Raw genomic sequence first — 21,344 nt, forward strand, 5'->3', positions numbered from 1 at the left:
GGGGCCCCGCCTCCCCAAGAGCTCACCTTCAAGTCCCTTCTTGAATTAAAGAACGGAGCCCAAATGCCAAACTTGGACACTCAGGAGAGATCTGGAGGTCCCAGCTGTCTCTGCCTGCAACTAAACAATGAGCATCCTGGGTTTGGTACCCAGAAAAATGGGGCTCCGGGAGAGTTAAGGAAGCAACAGCCGGGGCAGGGGCTGGGGCCCAGGTAGGGAGGTGGACCAGTCCTCCCCAGTGAGGAATGACATAACAGTTCTGGATGGTTTTCTCTGCAAACCAGAGCCCCGACAGCAAGATGCTGAAAGACACTCCGCCTGTCAACACACGGGCCGCACACGCTCACACACACAGCAGAGAAATGACACAGCACGAGGCCGATGCATGAATACAGACAGAGAAACACACACACACGGCGACACCAGATGGAGAAGGCAGCCGGGCTGGGTCTGGGTGTTCATGATCCCCTCACCCACAGAGAGGGGCTGGCGGAGTTGCATAACACAAGCTGCAAAAGGGGCAGGTTGAACTTGCTAACCACCACCCACCTTGAGGGGGATCCAGGAGGCAGTGCCTCCTTCTCAGGGTGTCATCTGCACCCACCCCCTACTCTCAGAGGCAGCAGGAGTTTATCAGCTGCCCCAGCCCTGGGGTGACCCCGGGAAGTCACTAAAAGGAAAACAAGGGAGTGTCATTTTGTTAGTAGTGGCAGATGGGGGCTCCCTCCTTGTGCGAAGGAATTTTGAGGATGCTGGCAGCAAGGGCTGCCAGGGTAGAGAGGAGACTGAGGCTCGGGCTGGGGGACAGGAAAAGAGATGGAGGGATTCTCTTCCACCCCCGACCCCCGACCCCACCCACAAGCCACAGATCGCCTGCCCCCCCAGACACGTAAGGCACGCTTCCACAGCTGCCCGCTGTGCACATGCCACAAGTGCACACACCTCACGTGCACCACAACATCTCCAGCTGGCCTCCCTATGGGCCTTTGGTATCCCATTTACTTCTCTGAGCCTGGGGGAGCTGGTGGGAGTTGCAAAAATCACTAGATTATACACTTTTTTAAACTAGAGTATAAACTTAAAAGCTCATGCTCAAGAGTGGAGCAGATCTGAGTTCAAATCCTCCCTTCACCATCATTCTCTACATGACCTTGGACTGAACCTGCCCAAGTTTCAGTCTTCTCGTCGGTTGAAGGGTTACTGTGAAAATCAAAGGAGAAAAAAACATTAAGAATGTACATGCTCAGCAAGTGCCCGCTGTCTTTAGTCTCTGGGGCTTTTTCTTCTTCATTCCACAAATATTCGTTGAGCACCAGCTGTGTGTTTACCTAACAGTCCGTGCTTCCTAATGTTTCTCCGTTAGGGTTTCAGACAGCCTGTGGTACACACATGCTCTCCAGAGTTTGGTGTGGACCCACGTCTTTGGTATTTATTATACCAATTTTGGCTTATCATGGTATGGAATGTGGCCAAGTCTGTCCTTTTGAAACTGGATGGTCGATAATTACAAAAATGGTCATAAAGTCCAGTTGACGTCCCTCGTCGGTGGTTCCATGGAAGGTGGCGTCATTCCCTGTCCCGTGGGTTTGTTGTGGGCAGGCTTTGGGAACAGCCAGAATGAAGAGTCCAGTGATCTTTGTCGGCTGAGCTCCTGACCTGAGGATGGAAAACGTTGCAAAACTCAGAGGGCCAGAGGCTGCGTGACAGGTTGGAGTGGTGACTTCTTGCGGTGGGAAAGAGATAAGAGAGGTCTTCTGGTCCTTGCCTTTTGATTTCTGGGGCTGACTGTCAGTGGTTCCCCCCAAGGAGCCCCTCGGTCTCATAGGGCTTTGATCCTGAGGGTGAAACCAGGCAATATGCAGCTGCCTGCAAAGGTATGCCCCTCGAGGAAGAAGGATTTCATTTCTAGGTTGGCTTCAGAACTCCAGAGCATCTTATGGCTAGACTTCTCAGTTGGCTGCGTTTCCCATGTTAGTTTTGAAGGTGGTGTTGGACACCCCACATCCATCTCTCTTTTTTAATTCTTTTCTTCCCCTCCCTTTTTCCTTCTCTTGACCTCAGGAGGCCCCAGATTGGATCTGCGTCTAACGGGATGGCGATACCCAGAGGATAGTCCCCGCTAGCGTGCGTCACCTCTAGACACAAACACCAGACACGTTTGCTCCCCGGTCTGCCTGACCTGTTGCTTAGGGACACGTCCCGCTGCTTCCCCTGACGTCTGCCTGATCAACCATCGCTTCCTTAGAGAATAAGGAAGGAGGCAAACACAGGAAATCATGCCACCGACGGCCCAATGACAATGAGTGAGTGACGCTGAGTTGACGTCAAAGGCAGAGAAGACCAAGACCAAGAGCAGCTCGCTCTCCAGACTCCCCTTGGCCCCTGCAGTGCCAGCCCCCTGCTGCTCCTCTTGTCACAGCCAGAAGCCTGGCTGCTCCCGGCGACATCATCTCGGCTTGACACATCTTGAGGTCTTCCGACCCTTGGACACTAGACACCATGGAGAATCACATGTTCAGCGTTAAGCAGATCCAACCTAATGTCATTTCTGTCCGCCTCTTCAAGCGCAAAGTGGGGGGCCTGGGGTTCCTGGTGAAGGAGAGGGTGAGCAAGCCACCTGTGATCATCTCCGACCTGATTCGAGGGGGCGCCGCGGAGCAGAGTGGCCTCATCCAGGCTGGGGACATCATTCTCGCCGTCAACGGCCAGCCCTTGGTGGACCTGAGCTATGACAGCGCCCTGGAGGTGCTCAGAGGTATTGCCTCCGAGACCCATGTGGTCCTCATTCTGAGGGGTCCCGAGGGCTTCACCACGCACCTGGAGACCACTTTCACTGGGGACGGGACCCCCAAGACCATCCGGGTGACACGGCCCCTGGGTCCGCCAACCACAGCTGCCGATCTGTCCCACCAGTCATCAGCCAGCAAAGAGCACACCCTGGCAGTGGACGGGGCCACAGGTCCTGGCAATGGGCCGCAGCACGTGCCAGACCAGGGGCATGAAGCTGGCTTGCTCTCCCACACCAATGGCCTGGGTCCCAGGCCCCCAAGCCAGGACCCTGCCAAGAAGAGTTCTGGGGAGAACAATAAACTGCTCAAAGAGATAGAGCCTGTGCTGAATCTTCTCACCAGTGGGGGCAAAGGGATCAACGGAGGGGGACCTGCCAAAGCGGAGACAAAGGATGCAGAAATCCAGGTGGACAGGTAAGCTGCACAGGTGCATGTGTGTGTACGTGTGTTGTACGCGAGCGTGTATTGCGACTGTCTCGCAGCCTGGAAGCTAACCTGAGCGTCTCAGTCTTCTGCACACGTACAGCCACTCAACCAGACTTGCCTCTTGCCCTGAAAATTGCTGTTGCAGGAATGCAGTGGGCGTAACGTCTAGCACGTATCTCTTGCCATGAAACCCAGAGTTCTTAATTCTGGTAGCTGAGGTCCTGTCTTCCAGCAACCCCACAAGGTGGGGATTTTTGCAATCCACATTTCACGAGTGGGAAGACAGAGGGTCAGAGAGGAGGGGCCTTTCCCGAGGTCACTCGGTGATGACAGGCACATGTACATGGCAGGCTTGGGCGTGGGTAGATGCTGAGGCTCTGGGGAGAGAGAGGAAGCGCTGAGAGCTGAGAGCTGAGAGCGGGGTTACCCTCAGCCCAAACTAGCTCTCTCCTGGTGATGGCCGGTCCAGGACAAGGAAGCTTTGAAAAGGAGGAAATGGAGGCAAAGTAGAGAATTGGCCCTGACGCCCCCAAAACACTGGAATTGCTCAGGTTTTATGGGAGCCAAGGCTAGCACTTGAAGAGCTGGGGACCAGCCCCTCTGTATGTGCCAGATTGGCATTTTCTGAATCTCTGGGGGAGGAGAGCTGGCAACTCAGTGGGTGATTCTAGCTCCTTCTCTGGCAAGGAGTCAGCAGCTGGACCAGGTGGTCAGGAACTAGTCAGGAGAGAGAGAAAAGTTTCTCTCCACCTCCTTCCACTCCCATCTAAGGTCTAGCACTGACCCTACAGCCCACAGTGTTCCTAGGCAGACGCTTCTTATTTACAGAGGGAGGCTCAGGTCTGAGCCCCCCAGAAATCCAGGCTGAGATTTCCCAGCTCCCTCCTCAAGGACCCCTGAGTGTCCCAAGAGCATTTAGAGGTCACCAGGACGTCCCTTGGGGGCCTGGATTAAAGTAGCTCCCCAAGCCCCTGAATGTATTCGTTTAACAAATGTTTGTTGAGGACCTACTGTGTGCCACACTGTTCTGGCACTGGGATAGAGCAATGAATAGACAAGTCCTCTGACCTTGAGAGTGAAGGAAATTGACAACCCCCCTGACCTTTGGAAGCTTGCAGTACAGTGGGGAAGATGAAGACGTAAGCTACGTAGACCGTTCGTCATACATGCTAAGTAGATAAATAGAGTGGGGAAGGCGTTAGGAAGTGTTGGGGAGGGTGACATTTCAGATCGGAAGCTGGTGGGTCTCACTAGGAAGGCAACATGGGAGGACCCAGAGGAAGGGGGAGAGGAAGGCTTGCAGCTTCATGGGGGAGGGGTGTTCCAGGCAGAGGGAGCGGCAGGTGCCAAGGTCCTGGGGTCAGGTGTGCCTGACACATTTGAGGAACTGCATGGGATCCAGTCCTCCTTCCTGGTGGGGCGGCCCCCAAACTACCCACTGGTGAGCCCCTCAGTCCGTGGAGCCCACCCCGGCCACCACTGCATCCTGGGGCTTTTCCAGCATCTGACACCAGGGCGAAAATTGAACCAGTGCCAGCAAGACCCCAAGTAGGCAGGTGGAGGCTCTGTCAGAAGGCTTGGGCAGAGGGGAGACAAAGGGCACCTGCTGCCCGTCCAGCCCCTGCCCTCCCAACCACCCCTTCTCGCTCCTGTGAGTCCCCTGCACACACCCTGGAGCCTTTCCCACACCTTGGGTCCTGTCTCCACAAGAGACAGCAAGTCTTGGGCCCAAAGCACAGGCCACGGTGTGGGCAGAGGTGGGAGCCCCCAGTGCCCTGCTGTCCACTTCCAGAGCTGGGGGCCAGGATCAGTCCTCGAGGTTCTCCTGGTGGCAGGGACCTGGCGCCTGATTCTCCCTCAACTGGGGAGGTCCCCCAGGCTAGAATCCAGCCCTCAGAGCAGCCACCTCCCAGGGTTCCCTACAGCAACACACCCAGTGGAGATGACGTGTTGAGCCTTGAGATAGCTTCTGGGCAGCCGGCAGGCCCCCCGAGTCTCGCTCCGTGGACTTAAATTCTAAGGCAGCTGTAGAGTCCAGAATCAATCACTGGCCTTGTTTCCCAGGAGGCCTTGGAAGTGTCCTCAGAGGCTTCTGGGCATGGCCTTCCCCCCCTAATCCTATACATGCCCCCCATCCTCAGCACCACCTCTCCCAGGAGGAGCAGCAAGGCAGTGAATGGGGCCATCTCACCGTGTGGGGCAGCTGAGCCCCTGTACTAATGTCCCATGTACTTGGTTCTGATTCTCAGCTGGGCACAGGGTGGGCGTGAGGTGTGAGCCTCAGAAACTCCGGGGGCTCTATTTCAGTCCCACCCTGGCCCCGGGAGCCTGAATCACCAGGTATGATGTGGAGAAGTCCCTCCTATCCCCGGGAGCTGGGCCCTCCATCCAAGGAGCCAGTCTGGACACCAGACTAAGATGAGATCGTTGAGTGTAACGAACTTTAATGGGAGCCCCTCTTTGTAGCCAAGCCCCAAGGGGCTTCTCCAAACACCATCTCAGGGAAGCAGCCTTGTGTCCGCAAGAATGAGGGAGGGACACAGCGGTCTGCTGTGGGGCCCTGCTCTCGCAGCCCTATTTTACCACCTCAGGAGGTTACATCTGAGCTCTCAGCTGCCCTCGTCCATTCAGGGTCCTCCATCCAGGGAGCCCACATCGGTCTCACGTGCAGTGTGATTGACCAAAAGTAGCCGAAAAAACTGCTTTGGTAGAGGTATGATTTGGGAGAAAGTGACCCAGGGCAAGCATATGCCTCCACGAAACCCACTAAGATGAATGGTTCTAAGGTTGAGTAATACTGTGTAATAGCATGTGTTCCCCCAGCTCAATGGCTAGATGCGAAGCTCCCCCCCCCATTTTTTTTTTGTTTGTTTGTTTGTTTTTGCGGTGTGTGGGCCTCTCACCGCCGTGGCCTCTCCCGTTGCGGAGCACAGGCTCCGGACGCGCAGGCTCAGCGGCCATGGCTCACGGGCCCAGCCGCTCCGCGGCATGTGGGATCTTCCCGGACTGGGGCACGAACCCACGTCCCCTTCATCGGTAGGCGGACCCTCAACCACTGCGCCACCAGGGAAGTCCCGCCCCCCTTTTTTTAACGAATATTTTTAAATGTCCCCTTCACTAACCAGAAGCTCATTCATGGAGCATAATACCTACCCACACTTTACATTTTGTAAATCAATATTATAACGCCCTAACTATAAAATAAAGGAGATAGAGCATAAAAGTCATTTATAATAAAAGAGCCTCTAATTTAATATATCAGTGCACAGGCATGGCTCCACCAGAATGTCACATGTTTGCACCTAAAGATAGACTTGCTGCAAACGTGACGGCGTCAAATGCAGATTGACACAGGTGTGTTGTGTTGGCAACTCAAATGCCACCTGCAGCGTCACCTTGGTGATGTGATTTTCCAAAATGGTGAATGATTCCTGATAAAGCGATATCCTGTCTTTCTTTGATTTACCCAACAGTTGCATGCATGGAAAGTTCAGTGTAATTTAAAGCCAAATTTATACATAAGCCCAAATTGAGATCTTGGCTGAGAAATGTAAGCACGCTTTTTTATCTTAGTGGGCGTCCAAAGTTTGTGTGGCAGTCTGGATCCTTCTTCCTTGAGTGGGTTTGTCGTTGGTATTGCAGGAGGCCCCTCACCCCCCCATGCCACCTCCCTCCCGCTGTGATGCCAAGAGCATTTGCCATCACCGTAACAACCACAAAAGCGCTCCCCAAACTGTCTGCTCACGGCTGAAGTAAGTGTCTCGTTATGCATCAGTGTCCCAAGTCAGGAAATGCAATTCAGAGACAGCATGTTCTTCAGGGCCCCTCTTGGGGCTGCTGGCCTGGGAGGATTCAAGCCCCTTGGAGCACAGGGCTGCCTGGAAATGACTCATCCTCCCAGGGGCCTCTCCATCCAGGCTGCTTTTTGGGGTGGGGTCAGACTGGCATCCCAGATGTTAGATGACAATGAAGCCAGCTGCCTGCCAGGCCCAGAGCCCCACATCCAGGTCTCACTCGGTGTCCGCGGCTTCTGGGTCCGAGCAGAGGCTGGGCCATCACTGGTTCTCAGCAGCGACCTTGACTCTTCTGCCCTCTTGGCCTCATTTTCTTCCTCCGTCCTTCTTTTCTCTTTGCTGTGGACTTATTCCCCTGCTCTGTCTAATCCCTTTCCCTCATGGGGCACCCCTAGTCCTGTTGTTTGGCGTGCTGGCCCTTATTTATGGAGAGAAGTGATATTTACTTTAGACACAGTCTCATCCCTTCATCCCGGGGCGGGGGGGTGGCCCTGGCAGGCAGTGGCAGCCGGTGAGGGATGGTCAGGAAGGAAGGTGGTGATTTGGGGACCTTCTGTACTTGGGAGCGGTCACTTTAAAATGCTGCCTGTCAGAGGATATCCAGGTTGCTCAGCTTGCTGCCCTGAGGGAGGGTTCTAAAGAGGCCAAGGTCTCCGGTCCAGCATCCATCTGGACTAGCTGGTCAGCCTCGCCCTGTGCTCTGATAACTTCTCATCCACTCCCAGGGCCCTTGGTTACTTACAAGAGTACCTTCACAACAGTCAACTCTTCAGAGCTTGCATGAATGCAGCTCCCTAAGTAGCACCTGTAGTTTTAGCCCCCGTTTATATAAGAAGGAACTAAAGCTCAAGAGAGGTGAAGCAGCTTGCCCAGGGTCACACAGCACTGGCCACAGGGTTCTATCCAGGTTCTACCTAGACGTCTCACAGTGAGTGTCTACAGTTAAAGAGAAACCAGACAAGAGAATGTGGCTGGAGGAACGGAAGTCAATTTCAACCCTATAGAATCAGCTTAATTGGGGAAGGTGGCCTCCTTCTATGACAAGCCTGAGTTTTATCATCATCATGTTGGTCAGCCTCTGCTGAGCACTCCAGGTGGGGCTGGCCCCAAGCTACGGTCTTCACATCAAGTAATTCACTTTCTCTGCATAGCACCCCGTTTTCCTGATAAGGAAACCAAGGCTCAGAGAGGTGCAGTCACTTGTGCCAGGTCACACAGCCAGCCCATGGCAAAGCCAGAACTCGACCCTAAACCCATACTCTTGACCTCTACTAACTTTGTAGATTGCACCGTTGGCCACAGTGCCCTTGACCACTAGCCATCAAATTTCTGTGGACATCAGAATATTTTCTCAGTCTGAAGGGGAAACCGAGGCCCTGAGGTTGTCATCTACTAAAGACAGCCCCCCTGGAGAACTGATCTCAGACCAACCAATGACAGCATTGATTCCAGGACTGTCTGCACTAGAGAATCTCCTCCTAGGCCGCACTTGACATGCCTCATGGCTTTGAATCACTCTGGTGGCATTTTTCAACTAAGGAATTGACTCTGGTAACTTTGTCATCACGCTGAATCTGGGTTCAACTTTTCATTCTCACCCTGAACATTCGAGTGTGAGTGGCTTCCCCAGTCCAACTTTTCCCGGGTGGGGGACAGGGGTACTATTTATAGCAGTTATTGCTCTTGCTCTGTTCCCTCCTCCCATCTGTATCCCTGCCACCTGGCCCAGTGGGCACCCAGACCCTCATTCTGGGGCAGAGCTATGGAAACAAGCCCACCCACCTCAAATCGCATGTAACCAGAGGGCTTCTCTCCATCTTTCAGTTGCTGGATATTTATGGAGCATCTATTCTGCCTCAGATACTGTCCTAAGAGCTGGGGATCCACTGATGATCCATTATAGAGTCATATCATAGGCAAGAAATGAATAATAAACAGACACATGCAATCATTTTAGATAGTGATACATGATGTGAAGGAAGTAATACATTGACTTCAAGAGAAGTGGCTTGGGGTTGGGTAGCGCTTTAGATCAGAAGGTCAGGAAAGGCTTCTCTGAAGGCATTTATACCGAGGCCACAAGGTGTGAACCATGTGAAATCTAGGGAAGTGTGTTCCTGGCAGAGGGTACAGCAGGAGCAAAGGTCCTGAGGCAGGGATGAGGTTGATATGTTCAAGGAACTGAAAGGAGGAGGCCTGTGGGGCTTGAGTTCAGCCAATAGGAGGAGAGTGGTAGGCGGTGAGGTCGGACACCTGGGCAGGGGCCATCAACCATCCCACCACCGTGCCATCCCTGTCCCTGTCACCACCCACTCATTGTATCAGCCATCCTTCCTGTGGCTACTGTAACAAATGACCGCAAACTTGGTGCCTTAAAACAACACATCTTGGGCTTCCCTGGTGGTACAGTGGTTGGGAGTCCGCCTGCCCATGCAGGGGATGCGGGTTTGTGCCCTGTCTGGGAAGATCCCACATGCCGCGGAGCGGCTGGGCCCGTGAGCCATGGCTGCTGAGCCTGCGCATCCGGAGCCTGTGCTCCGCAACGGGAGAGGCCACAACAGTGAGAGGCCTGCGTACTGCAAAAACAAACAAAAACAAACAAACAAAAAACCCCACATCTTTATTCTCTTACACCCTGGGGGTCTTAAGTCTGGAGGCTCTAGAGGAGATGCTGTTTCCTGGCCTTTCCCAGGTTCTAGAGCTGTATCCCTTGCATCCCTTGGCTTATGGCCCCTTCCACCATCTTCAAAGCCAGCAGCACACCTACCATTTTGCTCCATGGTCACACGGCCTTCCTTTTCTGTGGTCAAATCTCCCTCTGCTTCCTTCTTATAAAGATAGTTGTAACAACTTTTAGGGCCCAACCAGATAATCCAGGATAATCTTCCTATTTTCAAGATCCTTAATTTAAGCACAGCTGCAAAGATGCTTTGTCCATGCAAGGTAATATATATGGGTTCCAGGGACTAGGACTGGATATCTTTGGAGGCTGTTATTCAGCCTACCATGTGCATCCACCAAGCCCCCTCCCCGAGCAGTGCTGCGACCAGGCCCTGGACTGGCCGACAGCTGTCCCAGTCACTATCACCATCACGTCTCACTGGACTGGGTTCAGTGGCCTTGCTTCTAGATCCACCTGCCGCCACCACCCCCCGACCCTGCCCCCTTTGCTACTCACCGCTACATATTTTAGGAAAACCCCTTGACCTCTCTGGGCCTAACTTAGTTCCTCCATCGGTAAAAATGGTACATGCACAAGATGAGCCCTAAGATTCCTTCCAGAACAACCGTTCAGGTTCTTCCTGAAGGTCAACGGTAGCCATGCTTATTGCAGGCCAAGTACCCGACCGGTCCACCTCCTGTACAGCCATACCTGGAAGGTTCACTGCTGCCTTCGACCTCTCTGGAATACCACTCCAGGAGGAGGAACTGCGACATCCCTTTAGGTCAGAGGTCACATACTGGGGGTTGAAGGTCATGAGTAGATCTCCCGTGAGTTTTATCTGGCCTGCAGAGTTTACTGAAAAGTGAATTTGTGGCAAAATAGATAAATCAAGAGATTTTACATTAAAACCAATTTCGAGCCTCTCAAAAAATAGATCAAAAGAGCTGTTAGCAAGAAGCCCACATCCTGGCGAGGCAATCAGCCATGGAGCTGGGATCCAAACTCAGCCCCAACCCCCCAGCCTGGAGCCTATAAACACGAGCTGGAGAATCATGCCCCACTTTTTTTTTTTTTTTTTTAATATATTTATTTATTTATTTATTTTTGGCTGTGTTAGGTTTTCGTGGCTGTGCGCGGGCTTTCTCTAGTTGCAGCGAGCGGGGGCTACTCTTCATTGCGGTGGCTTCTCTTGTTGCAGAGCACGGGCTCTAGGTGCGTGGGCTTCAGTAGTTGTGGCACGTGGGCTCAGTAGTTGTGGCTCGCGGGCTCTAGAGTGCAGGCTCAGTAGTTGTGGTGCTTGGGTTTAGTTGCTCCGCGGCATGTGGGATCTTCCCTGACCAGGGTTCGAACCCGTGTCCCCTGCATTGGCAGGCATATTCTTAACCACTGCGCCACTGGGGAACTCCCTGCCCAGCTTTGGTGACATTAGGAATGAGAGTCATGGTTGTTCCTGAGCTCAGAGGCCCTCGCCTCACTTCTCAGCTACAGCACTTGCCATGGAATTCCCGCTCTGAAGAGCATACTTTTCTCTTTATCAAGAACTTCCCCCTACTCTAGTGGGATGAAATGTAGCAGGAAAGCTGCACAGTGACCCCACACCCACTTCCACCGCCCCCAAGTCTTCCAGCTTCAGCTCAGCTCCCATCATCCGCAACCAGGTAGAGGCGGAAGCCAAAGGCCACTGGAGTGTGGAGGGCGAGAAGGGGGCTGGGGGGGAGTGTGGTGTCTGCCAGGAGATGCAGGCAGGGCTTCCTGCCAGGGCCAGCTGCTCCTCGGCGGCCTCCTCGCCTGCTTGGGCCGGAGCGGGCCGTCCCCACCTCCATGCTGCTCCCTGCACACAGGGCCGGGCCCACCTGCTCCCCATCCTGGGTCCTCGGGGTGGGTTAGTGGTCAGCACTGGGCCGACCGGCATACGGCATACATGCAAACTCCCTGTGGAGTCAGGCCCAGGACCCCCATCCCCCCTGCATGAGAGATCGGGGAACCTCGGTTGGAAGGATCTGGCAAAGGTCCTCAGAAGGTTTAGAGATGCTAGACCAACTCTTGGCTTGAGTATGATGATCCAGGTAGTCAAGTGGAAGAAAAGGGTTCTAGTTTAATCCTTGCCAAAAAGCACAGAAAATGCTCACCAGGTAGGAGGGAGAGCATCCTACCTGATCTTATGGGGGGAGGGGAAGGGGGGGGGAAGAGAGGAGCTGGGGGGAGGGTGACATTTCTAACCAGGAGGGGACCTTGCTGCTCACTACAGGAGTCTAGCTCAGAGCTCTCCAAGAGAAACGGGTCTTCAAGTGTATCCTTGGCCGATGTGGGGCGCTTTATTTATTTATTTATTTATTTATTTTTGCGGTACATGGGCCTCTCACTGCTGTGGCCTCTCCCGTTGTGGAGCACAGGCTCCGGACACACAGGCTCAGTGGCCATGGCTCACAGGCCTAGCCACTCTGCGGCATGTGGGATCCTCCTGGACTGGGGCATGAACCTGTGTCCCCTGCATCGGCAGGCGGACTCTCAACCACTGCGCCACCAGGTTAGCCCGTGGGGTGCTTTTGACAGTGCAGATTTCAGGCTTCCCGCTATTTCAGACTCTCTAGGGGGTGGGCTCAGGGGAATTTTAACAAGCCCTTCAATGGATTCTGATGCACCCTGAAGTTTGAGAACCACCAAACATGACCACATGATGGCTCTGGCCTCGCTGGTCTACCAGAATGCCAAGTCCACTGGAGGGTGGCCTCTCCAGGGGGATAAGGACACTGAGAGTACATGGCAGCCACGTAGTGAAGGCAGGTTCCTCCGTCCCATCTGGAAACAAGGGACAACTAGTAAATAAATCCTCATAGACCCTTGGGTGGGCGTGGAGCAAGGCTGGAAGGAACTGGGAAGCATGGGGTTGGGGTCCTCGGCTGCAGCTAAGCTGTGCTTCTCCACAGGGAGGAGTGTATTTCTCCCCCTGTCCACGGGGACACTGGGCAATGTCTAGACATTTTGGGTTGTCACAATGGGTGGTGGGGTGATGGGGGATGTTACTGGTATCTAGTGGGGAGAGACCAGGGATGCTGCTAAACATCCTACAAGGCACAGGACAGCCCTCACCACAAAGAATTATCAGACCCCAAATATCAAGAGCTCCAGGCTGAGAAACCCTGATCTAAATCAAGACCCCTCAGGCAGCTGGGCAGGACAGAGCCTCAAGAGTACTGGCCAAGGAGAGTCATCATCCAGGCTTCTCAGAAGTCAAGCCAGACCCCATCCACTTCCGTCTGTGGGCTCCCAGGGTGTTTACTTAAATGAAGCAATGATACATTGGAGTTACCAAAATTGCATTTAGCTGATAAATACGTTCACCATCTCCACCTCCTTTGGGGGGGATATTTGCTATCTAGACTTGAGGGTCTTCACGAGTGTGAGGTCCCATCAAATGGCTCCCTTTCCCCATAAGCCCTGTTCACAGCGAGTCTCAGCTGGGAGGACAGCGAGAAGGAGACATTTGTTTTCCAAGCTTCCTCCACTTCTCACTGGTGGTGTGATCTCTACAAGTGACTTAATCTCTCTGGGCTTCAACTTCCTTAGCTGTAAATAAAGATAAATTTAGTTCATGTTTGGTTAGTGCTGACTATGTACTAGGCATTTTACAAGCATGCCCTTGTGTAACCCCCAGGAGAGGTGGCATGTGAAATGGCCCTTGAAGGGCGAATAGGAGTTGGCTCTCAGCAGAGGGAAATGAAAGGGCATCCTGGGGAGGGCAAGGATAAACGTAGGGGTGGACATAGTGTGCTCGTTGGGAAGAGAGGAGAGTGGAGATCAGGGCTAAGAGTGATGGGAGGTGTGAGTCTAGAAAGGAAGCAGAGAATCCCCAAATTTCTGGGCTCTGTGAACAAGACATGATATGCTTCAATGGAATATTACTCAGCCATAAAAAAAGAATGAAATAGTGCCGTTTGCAGCAACATGGACAGACCTAGAGATTATCATACTAAGTGAAGTTAAGTCAGACAGAGAAAAATACATATCCTATGATATCATTTATATGTGGAATCTAAAAAAATGATACAAATGAACTTATTTACAAACCAGAAATAGACTCACAGACATAGAAAAAAACTTACGACTACCAAAGGGGACAGTGGGAGAGGGGAGATAAATTAAGAGTTTCGGATTAACATATACACACTACTATATATAAAATAGGTAAAAAACAAGGTCCTGCTATAGAGCACAGGGGACTATACTCAATATCTTGTAACAACCTATAATGGAAAGGAATCTGAAAAAGAATATATGTATGTATAACTGAATCCCTTTGCTGTACACTTGAAACTAACACAACATTGTAAATTAACTGTACTTCAATTTAAAAAAACAGAAAGGTCTGAGTACAGACATCCTGCCTGGGCCCCCATAAGCCCCCAGGGAAGACACCCCTTTCTCAGGTGGAAGCCTTATATACCTTCAGTCTTTAGAGACATTAAGCCTTCGGCCAGCACTGCCCAGTGCTATGCCGCTAGCTATAAAGTGAAATAAAATTAAAAATGCAATTCCTCAGTGACAATGGGCACATTTCAAGTATTCAGTTGCCTCATGTGGGCCGAGGCTAAGCTTACACCTAAAGCAATTAGATGGAGAAAAGGGAACCCTCTTGCACTGTTGGTGGGAATGTAAATTGATACAGCCACCATGGAGAACAGTATGGAGGTTCCTTAAAAAACTACAAATAGAACTACCATATGATCCAGCAATCCCACTCCTGGGCATATACCCTGAGAAAACCATAATTCAAAAAGAGACATGTACCCCAATGTTCACTGCAGCACTATTTACAATAGCCAGGACATGGAACCAACCTAAGTGTCCATCGACAGATGAATGGATAGAGAAGATGTGGCACATATATACAATGGAATATTACTCAGCCATAAAAAGAAACGAAATTGAGTTATTTGTAGTGAGGTGGATGGACCTAGAGACTGTCATACAGAGGGAAGTAAAATACCGACAACACAGGCAGACACGGAATGTTTCCAGTGACTCAGGAAGTTCTAGACCATGCTGGCTTAGGAGAATCTTGACTGTTTTATAAAGAACGAGCATTTTCTTTTCTGTTTCTGTCTGATCAGCCTGTAAGCAAATTAGTAGTCAAAGCAATAGCAGATGCCACAGGCTAGGCTCCATAAGCTTTACCTCATTTAACCATTGAAGACACCCCGTGAACTGGGTATTATTATTAACCCTATTTTGGAGATGAGTATACTGAGAATTAGAAAGGTTGAGTATCGGAAATATCCAAAGTCACACAGCTTATGACCAGCAAAGCTAAGAGTTGAACCCAGCTCCACCCAATCCACAGCCCATGTCTTAACCAGTAGGCTGAACGGCCCATACGAACCCAGCAAGCAGATACCTCTCAGGCTGAGCAAATTCATGGCCATAAACCACATATTCCCCTCAGACCTGTTTATCACGGACAGACTTGGGGTGGGGGTGGGAGCTGAGAATGTACCTAAATCTACTTCTGATTTTGTCCCCGGGTGCAGGAAGCAAAATAGCTCCATGTCAGACGCTAATGGGTGTTCCCTATGGTCCCATATTAAAAATATTCTTCCCCTGCTCATCACAGGACTGTCAAATAAGTGTGTGTTGACAGAACACTTCAAATGCATTATTTCAACAAAGGTGTTAAAGGCTTTAAAAAAAAAAAAAAAGGTTGATAAAAGGAATTCTCCCTGCAGATTCACACAAGACAAGCCATATGAGTGGTTTCAGAGTTGGCCAGGTAATTTTAACCCTGTAATTTTTGCAAAGTGACCTCATTCAGTGAGAGATGTTGGATTCCTTCCTCTTTAGCCTCTGGCTTAGCATAAGCATCCTGACTCTTTTTTCCTGTCTCTGTTTAAAAAAAAAAAAAAAAAGAAGGATCTGAACCGAGCATCAGTTAGACCTAGTTTCAAATCCCAGCTCTGCTGTGTGCTTACTGCTGGACCTTGGGAAATTTACATAACCTCTCTGAGCTCAGTTTTTGCATCTGTAAAATAGGGCTTTTAGTATCTGTTGAGATTAAATGAAATAACTTCTGTGCTGGCACCTGGTACATTACGGACACTCAAACAGTACTAACCTCCTCTCTTCTCTGCTGAATCCCCATTTATGGTAATGTGATATCCTAGGATCAGGAGTTTTAGAGCTGAGAGGGACTGGAGTGACATTTACAGCAGCCATCTCAGCAGACAATTCCTCTGTTTATCACCATGTAGGTAAACCATTGACTTGGGAAATATCTGTAATCAAGAACCACTCCTGGTATGTTTTGGTGACATTTTAAAGAGGGTAAAACAGAATGTTCCCTCTGACAATTGCAGACCTCTCCAAGCAAGGTGAGCAGAAGTGGCTTTGACATGGGCCACCAGAATGCTGTGAGACAAAGCAAGGAGGGGGTTCTGGTTAGCACCCCCTCCTTGTGAGCAGCCAGAGGGACCACTTACGGCCTTGTACTCAGAGCTTGGGCCCTGGCTTCTGATTCATCCCAAGTGACTGTCAGCACCAGACTGGGGTTTGGAGGAGATTATGGAGCCAGGACCAGGAGTCCCCAAAACTGGGAATGTAGAACAGAAGGCTGGATACGGCCAGCCTCGACACCTGGGACCAAAACTGAGATGGACCACAGAGCAAGCCACATCACCCAAAGTTGGGGAACAGACAGATACCGTAGAGTGAAACTGGATGGGAGGGTTAAAAAGAGGCAGATCGTTAGGAAGCAGGAGGGCAGTGCTCAGAGGGCAGGAGAACAGAGATGAGTCAGACTGATTGGGAGGTCCGGGTTTTGATGCAAAGTCAGTCCCATTTCAGCCGACTTCTCTCTGTCTCTGAGGATGGTCAGAATCTAGCCAAGATAGCCTCTGAGGCTGTGGAATCTAGCCAAGATAGCCTCTTCTTGAACCTATCAGAGTTCAAGGGCAGAGAGCCAGGAAAGCTTCATGTTAAGAAGTCAACCTCCAGGGCTTCCCTGGTGGCGCAGTGGTTGAGAGTCTGCCTGCCGATGCAGGGGACACGGGTTCGTGTCCCGGTCCGGGAAGATCTCACATGCCGCGCAGCGGCTAGGCCCGTGAGCCATGGCCGCTGAGCCTGCGCGTCCAGAGCCTGTGCTCCGCAACGGGAGAGGCCACAACAGTGAGAGGTCCGCGTACCACAAAAAAAAAAAAAAAAAAGAAGTCAACCTCCAGAGTCAGGAACAAGCCTGGGTTTGAATCCCAACTCCATCATCCCTAGCTGTGAGACTTAGGCTAGTGATTTAAACTCTCTGAGCCTCAGTTTCCTCATCTGATAATGATTGTAAGGAAGATGATGGTGGAAATGAAGATGATGATGATGGTGATGATGTAAGAGGACGATGATGATGAAGATTCTGATTTGATGAAGGTGATGATGATGAGAAGGATGAGAATGATCTTGGCAATAGCGTTGGTGATAATGAGGCTAATGGTACTGGTGCTGATGGGGATGGTGATGATGGCTATGGTGACAATGAGGGTTATGCTGATAGGGAGAAGTTGGATGGTGATGATTACGATGGTGCTGATGATGACAATCATAAAGCTGATGGTGGTGATGGTGACGGGGGTGGGGACTATGATGATAAGTGATGGTATTAGTAAGAGACTCCACTTCAGAATAAATGTGGAGAGTAGGCTGGAATACTGTGACCTCGAGCGACTTAGCTTCTGTCTCACTTATGCCATCTTTAAAATAGTGATTGGGCTTCCCTGGTGGCACAGTGGTTAAGTATCCTCCTGCCAATGCAGGGGACACGAGTTCGAGCCCAGCTCTGGGAAGATCCCACATGCCATGGAGCAACAAAGCCCGTGCGCCACAACTACTGAGCCTGTGCTCTGGAGCCCGCGAGCCACAACTACTGAGCCCATGTGCCACAACTACTGAAGCCCACGTGCCTAGAGCCCATGCTCTGCAACAAGAGAAGCCACCGCAGTGAGAAGCCCGCGCACCGCAACGAAGAGTAGCCCCCGCTCACCACAACTAGAGAAAAGCCCGCACACAGCAACAAAAGACCCAACTCAGCCAAAAATAAATAAATAAATAGATAGATAAATAATTTTTTAAAGTTTTTAAAAAAAATAGTGATTAACATTCATACCTACCTCATACGGTTGTCCCAAGGACTAAATTCACTAAAACATATGAAAAGTGCTTGACACATAGTAAGTACTTAATAAATGCTGTCGTTATTGATAGTAGTAGTATTTCTGTTGCTATGTTCCCCTTATTTTCAGAATCATTCCTGTTGATCCTGGGCTGGTATCACTAGTCTTGTGATCAATGCTCTAGATGGCGTTTGTATGACTCATCACCTTGGCCCGCAGGACTGGTTTCCAACCCTATCCCTCTTGCTTCCTGTGTCTTCTATCGTTAAGTTTCAGGGATGTTAAGCTGCCCAGGGGTTCTGCATAGGATTCTGCTAGGAGAGGGGCCCCCTGTGTTCCTAGATGAGGGAAGAGGGAGGGAAGAACAAAATCTATGTCGTGGTCATCCTAAAACGATGTCCACAAAATGGGTGTGTGCCAGTCATCCGTGCCAAGTTGGATGAGCTCACCTTCATGCTTGATCCTACGAAGGGGCAGGCTGCAGGTCCAAAGCTCCCCATCTCCGTGTAGAGTCAGGTGGGTGAGCCCTGAAGGCTCTGCACTGACTCAGGACTTTCAGAGCAGGGTGACCAGCCCGTCACTCCAGACGTCGAGTCTTCCTCACGTCCCCTGCCTTACCTTTCAGAGATCTGGATGGCAAATCACACAGGCCGCTGCCCCTTGGTGTGGAGAACGACCGAGTCTTCAATGATCTATGGGGGAAGGGCAACATGCCAGTCGTCCTCAACAACCCGTATTCAGAGAAGGAGCAGGTAAGTGGTGGTGCCAGCCTGGCACCCACACTCCATGGCTCCCTGAATCCTCTTGGGGAGACAAATCCCAAACCACGTGGGGGAGGAAACCAGCCAGTGTAGCTGGAGAACTGGGGTGGGGAGCTGAGGCCGGGAGTGCTTATCCTGGGCTATGGATTTTGGCTTTGATGTGGTTGAGTTTACTTTGTGAGCTTGCTAGTTTTCAAATTTTCCTTCTGTTTCTACCAGGAAAGACATTCACATGGTTTTAAATTTAAAAGATATAAAAGATACATGGTAAAAACTTTTTTTCTCTCCCGTCATCCCAGCCACACAGTTTCCCTCCCCAGAGGCGAGCAGTATTCATCAATCATCATTTTAGGGGTCCTTTTTTTTTTTTTTGCGGTATGCGGGCCTCTCACTGTTGTGGCCTCCCCCGTTGCGGAGCACAGGCTCCGGATGCGCAGGCCCAGCGGCCATGGCTCACGGGCCCAGCCGCTCCGCGGCATATGGGATCCTCCCAGACCGGGGCACGAACCCGTATCCCCTGCATCGGCAGGCGGACTCTCAACCACTGCGCCACCAGGGAGGCCCTAGGGGTCCTTTTAGCAATATTTTATGCATAGACAAACAAATACACAAACATTATTTTCACATTTTTTTAACATCTTTATTGGAGTATAATTGCTTTACAATGGTGTGTTAGTTTCTGCTTTATAACAAAGTGAATCAGTTATACATATACATACATCCCCATATCTCTTCCCTCTTGCGTCTCCCTCCCTCCCACCCTCCCTGTCCCACCCCTCTAGGTGGTCACAGAGCACTGAGCTGATCTCCCTATGCTATGTGGCTGCTTCCCACTAGCTATCTATTTTACGTTTGGTAGTATATATATGTCCATGCCACTCTCTCACTTTGTCCCAGCTTCCCCTTCCCCGTGTCTTCATGTCCACTCTCTACGTCTGAGTCTCTATTCCTCTCCTGCCCCTAGGTTCTTCAGGACCTTTTTTTTTTTTTTTTTAGATTCTATATGTATGTGTTAGCATACAGTATTTGTTTTTCTCTTTCTGACTTACTTCACTCTGTATGACAGTCTCTAGGTCCATCCACCTCACTACAAATAACTCAATTTCGTTTCTTTTTATGGCTGAGTAATATTCCATTGTATATATGTGCCACATCTTCTTTATCCATTCATCTGCTGATGGACACTTAGGTTGCTTCCATGTCCTGCCTATTGTAAATAGAGCTGCAATGAACACTGTGGTACATGACTCATTCTGAATTATGGTTTTCTCAGGGTATATGCCCAGTAGTGGGATTGCTGGGTCGTATGGTAGTTCTATTTGTAGTTTTTTAAGGAACCTCCATACTGTTCTCCATGGTGGCTGTATCAATTTACATTCCCACCAACAGTGCAAGAGGGTTCCCTTTTCTCCATCTAATTGCTTTAGGTGTAAGCTTAGGTTGTTTATTTGAGATTTTTCTTGTTTCTTGAGGTAGGATTGTATTGCTATAAAGTTCCCTGTTAGAACTGCTTTTGCTGCATCCCATAGGTTTTGGGCCATCATGTTTTCATTGTCATTTGTTTCTAGGTTTTTTTAATTTTCTCTTTGATTTCTTCGGTGATCTCTTGGTTATTTAGTAGCATATTGTTTAGCCTCCATGTGTTTGCATTTTTTACAGTTTTTTTCCTGTAATTGATATCTAGTCTCATAGCATTGTGGTCAGAAAAGATACTTGATATGATTTCAATTTTCCTAAATTTACCAAGGCTTGATTTGTGACCCAAGATATGATCTATCCTGGAGAATGTTCCATGAGCACTTGAGAAGAAAGTGTATTCTGTTGTTTTTGGATGGACTGTCCTATAAATATCAATTAAGTCCATCTTGTTTAATGTATCATTTAAAGCTTGTGTTTCCTTATTTATTTTCATTTTAGTTGATCAGTCCAACTTTGGTGAAAGTGGGGTGTTAAAGTCCCCTACTATGATTGTGTTACTGTCGATTTCCCCTTTTATGGCTGTTAGCATTTGCCTTATGTATTGAGGTGCTCCTATGTTGGGTGCATAAATATTTACAATTGTCATATCTTCTTCTTGAATTGATCCCTTGATCATTATGTAGTGTCCTTCTCTGTCTCTTGTAATAGTCTTTATTTTAAAGTCTGTTTTGTGTGATATGAGAATTGCTACTCCAGCTTTCTTTTGATTCCCATTTGCATGGAATATCTTTTTCCATCCCCTCACTTTCAGTCTGTATGTGTCCCTAGGTCTTAAGTGGGTCTCTTGTAGACAGAATATATATGGGAGGTCTTGTTTTTGTATCCATTCAGCCAGTCTATGTCTTTTGGTGGGAGCATTTAATCCATTTACATTTAAGGTAGTTATCGATATGTATGTTCCTATTACCATTTCCTTAATTGTTTGGGTTTGTTATTGTAGGTCTTTTCCTTCTCTTGTGTTTCTTGCCTAGAGAAGTTCCTTTAGCATTTGTTGTAATGCTTGTTTGGTGGTGCTGAATTCTTTTAGCTTTTGCTTGTCTGTAAAGATTTTAATTTCTCTGTCGAATCTGAATGAGATCCTTGCTGGGTAATCTTGGTTGTAGGTTTTTCCCTTTCATCACTTTAAGTATGTCCTGCCACTCCCTTCTGGCTTGCAGAGTTTCTGCTGAAAGATCAGCTGTTAACCTTATGGGGTTTCCCTTGTATGTTATTTGTTGCTTTCTCCTTGCTGCTTTTTTTTTTTTTTTTTTTTTTTTTTGCAGTATGCGGGCCTCTCACTGTTG

General features: G+C 49.9%; 1 protein-coding gene across 1 annotated transcript in view; it reads left to right on the top strand.

Moving 5' to 3' along the window:
• Positions 1 to 2,499: 2,499 nt before the first annotated feature.
• NOS1 (nitric oxide synthase 1) overlaps positions 2,500 to 21,344 on the top strand; it is a gene marked incomplete at its 5' end in the record, with an annotated part of 94,506 nt that continues 75,661 nt past the window's right edge. Inside the window, 2 exon segments of the mRNA XM_082640576.1 lie at positions 2,500 to 3,203; positions 18,447 to 18,573. Coding sequence (XP_082496702.1) covers positions 2,500 to 3,203; positions 18,447 to 18,573 — 831 coding nt within the window.

Source organism: Mesoplodon mirus (genome assembly GCF_964341445.2).
Source record: "Mesoplodon mirus genome assembly, chromosome: 13".
Lineage (NCBI taxonomy): Eukaryota > Metazoa > Chordata > Mammalia > Artiodactyla > Ziphiidae > Mesoplodon > Mesoplodon mirus.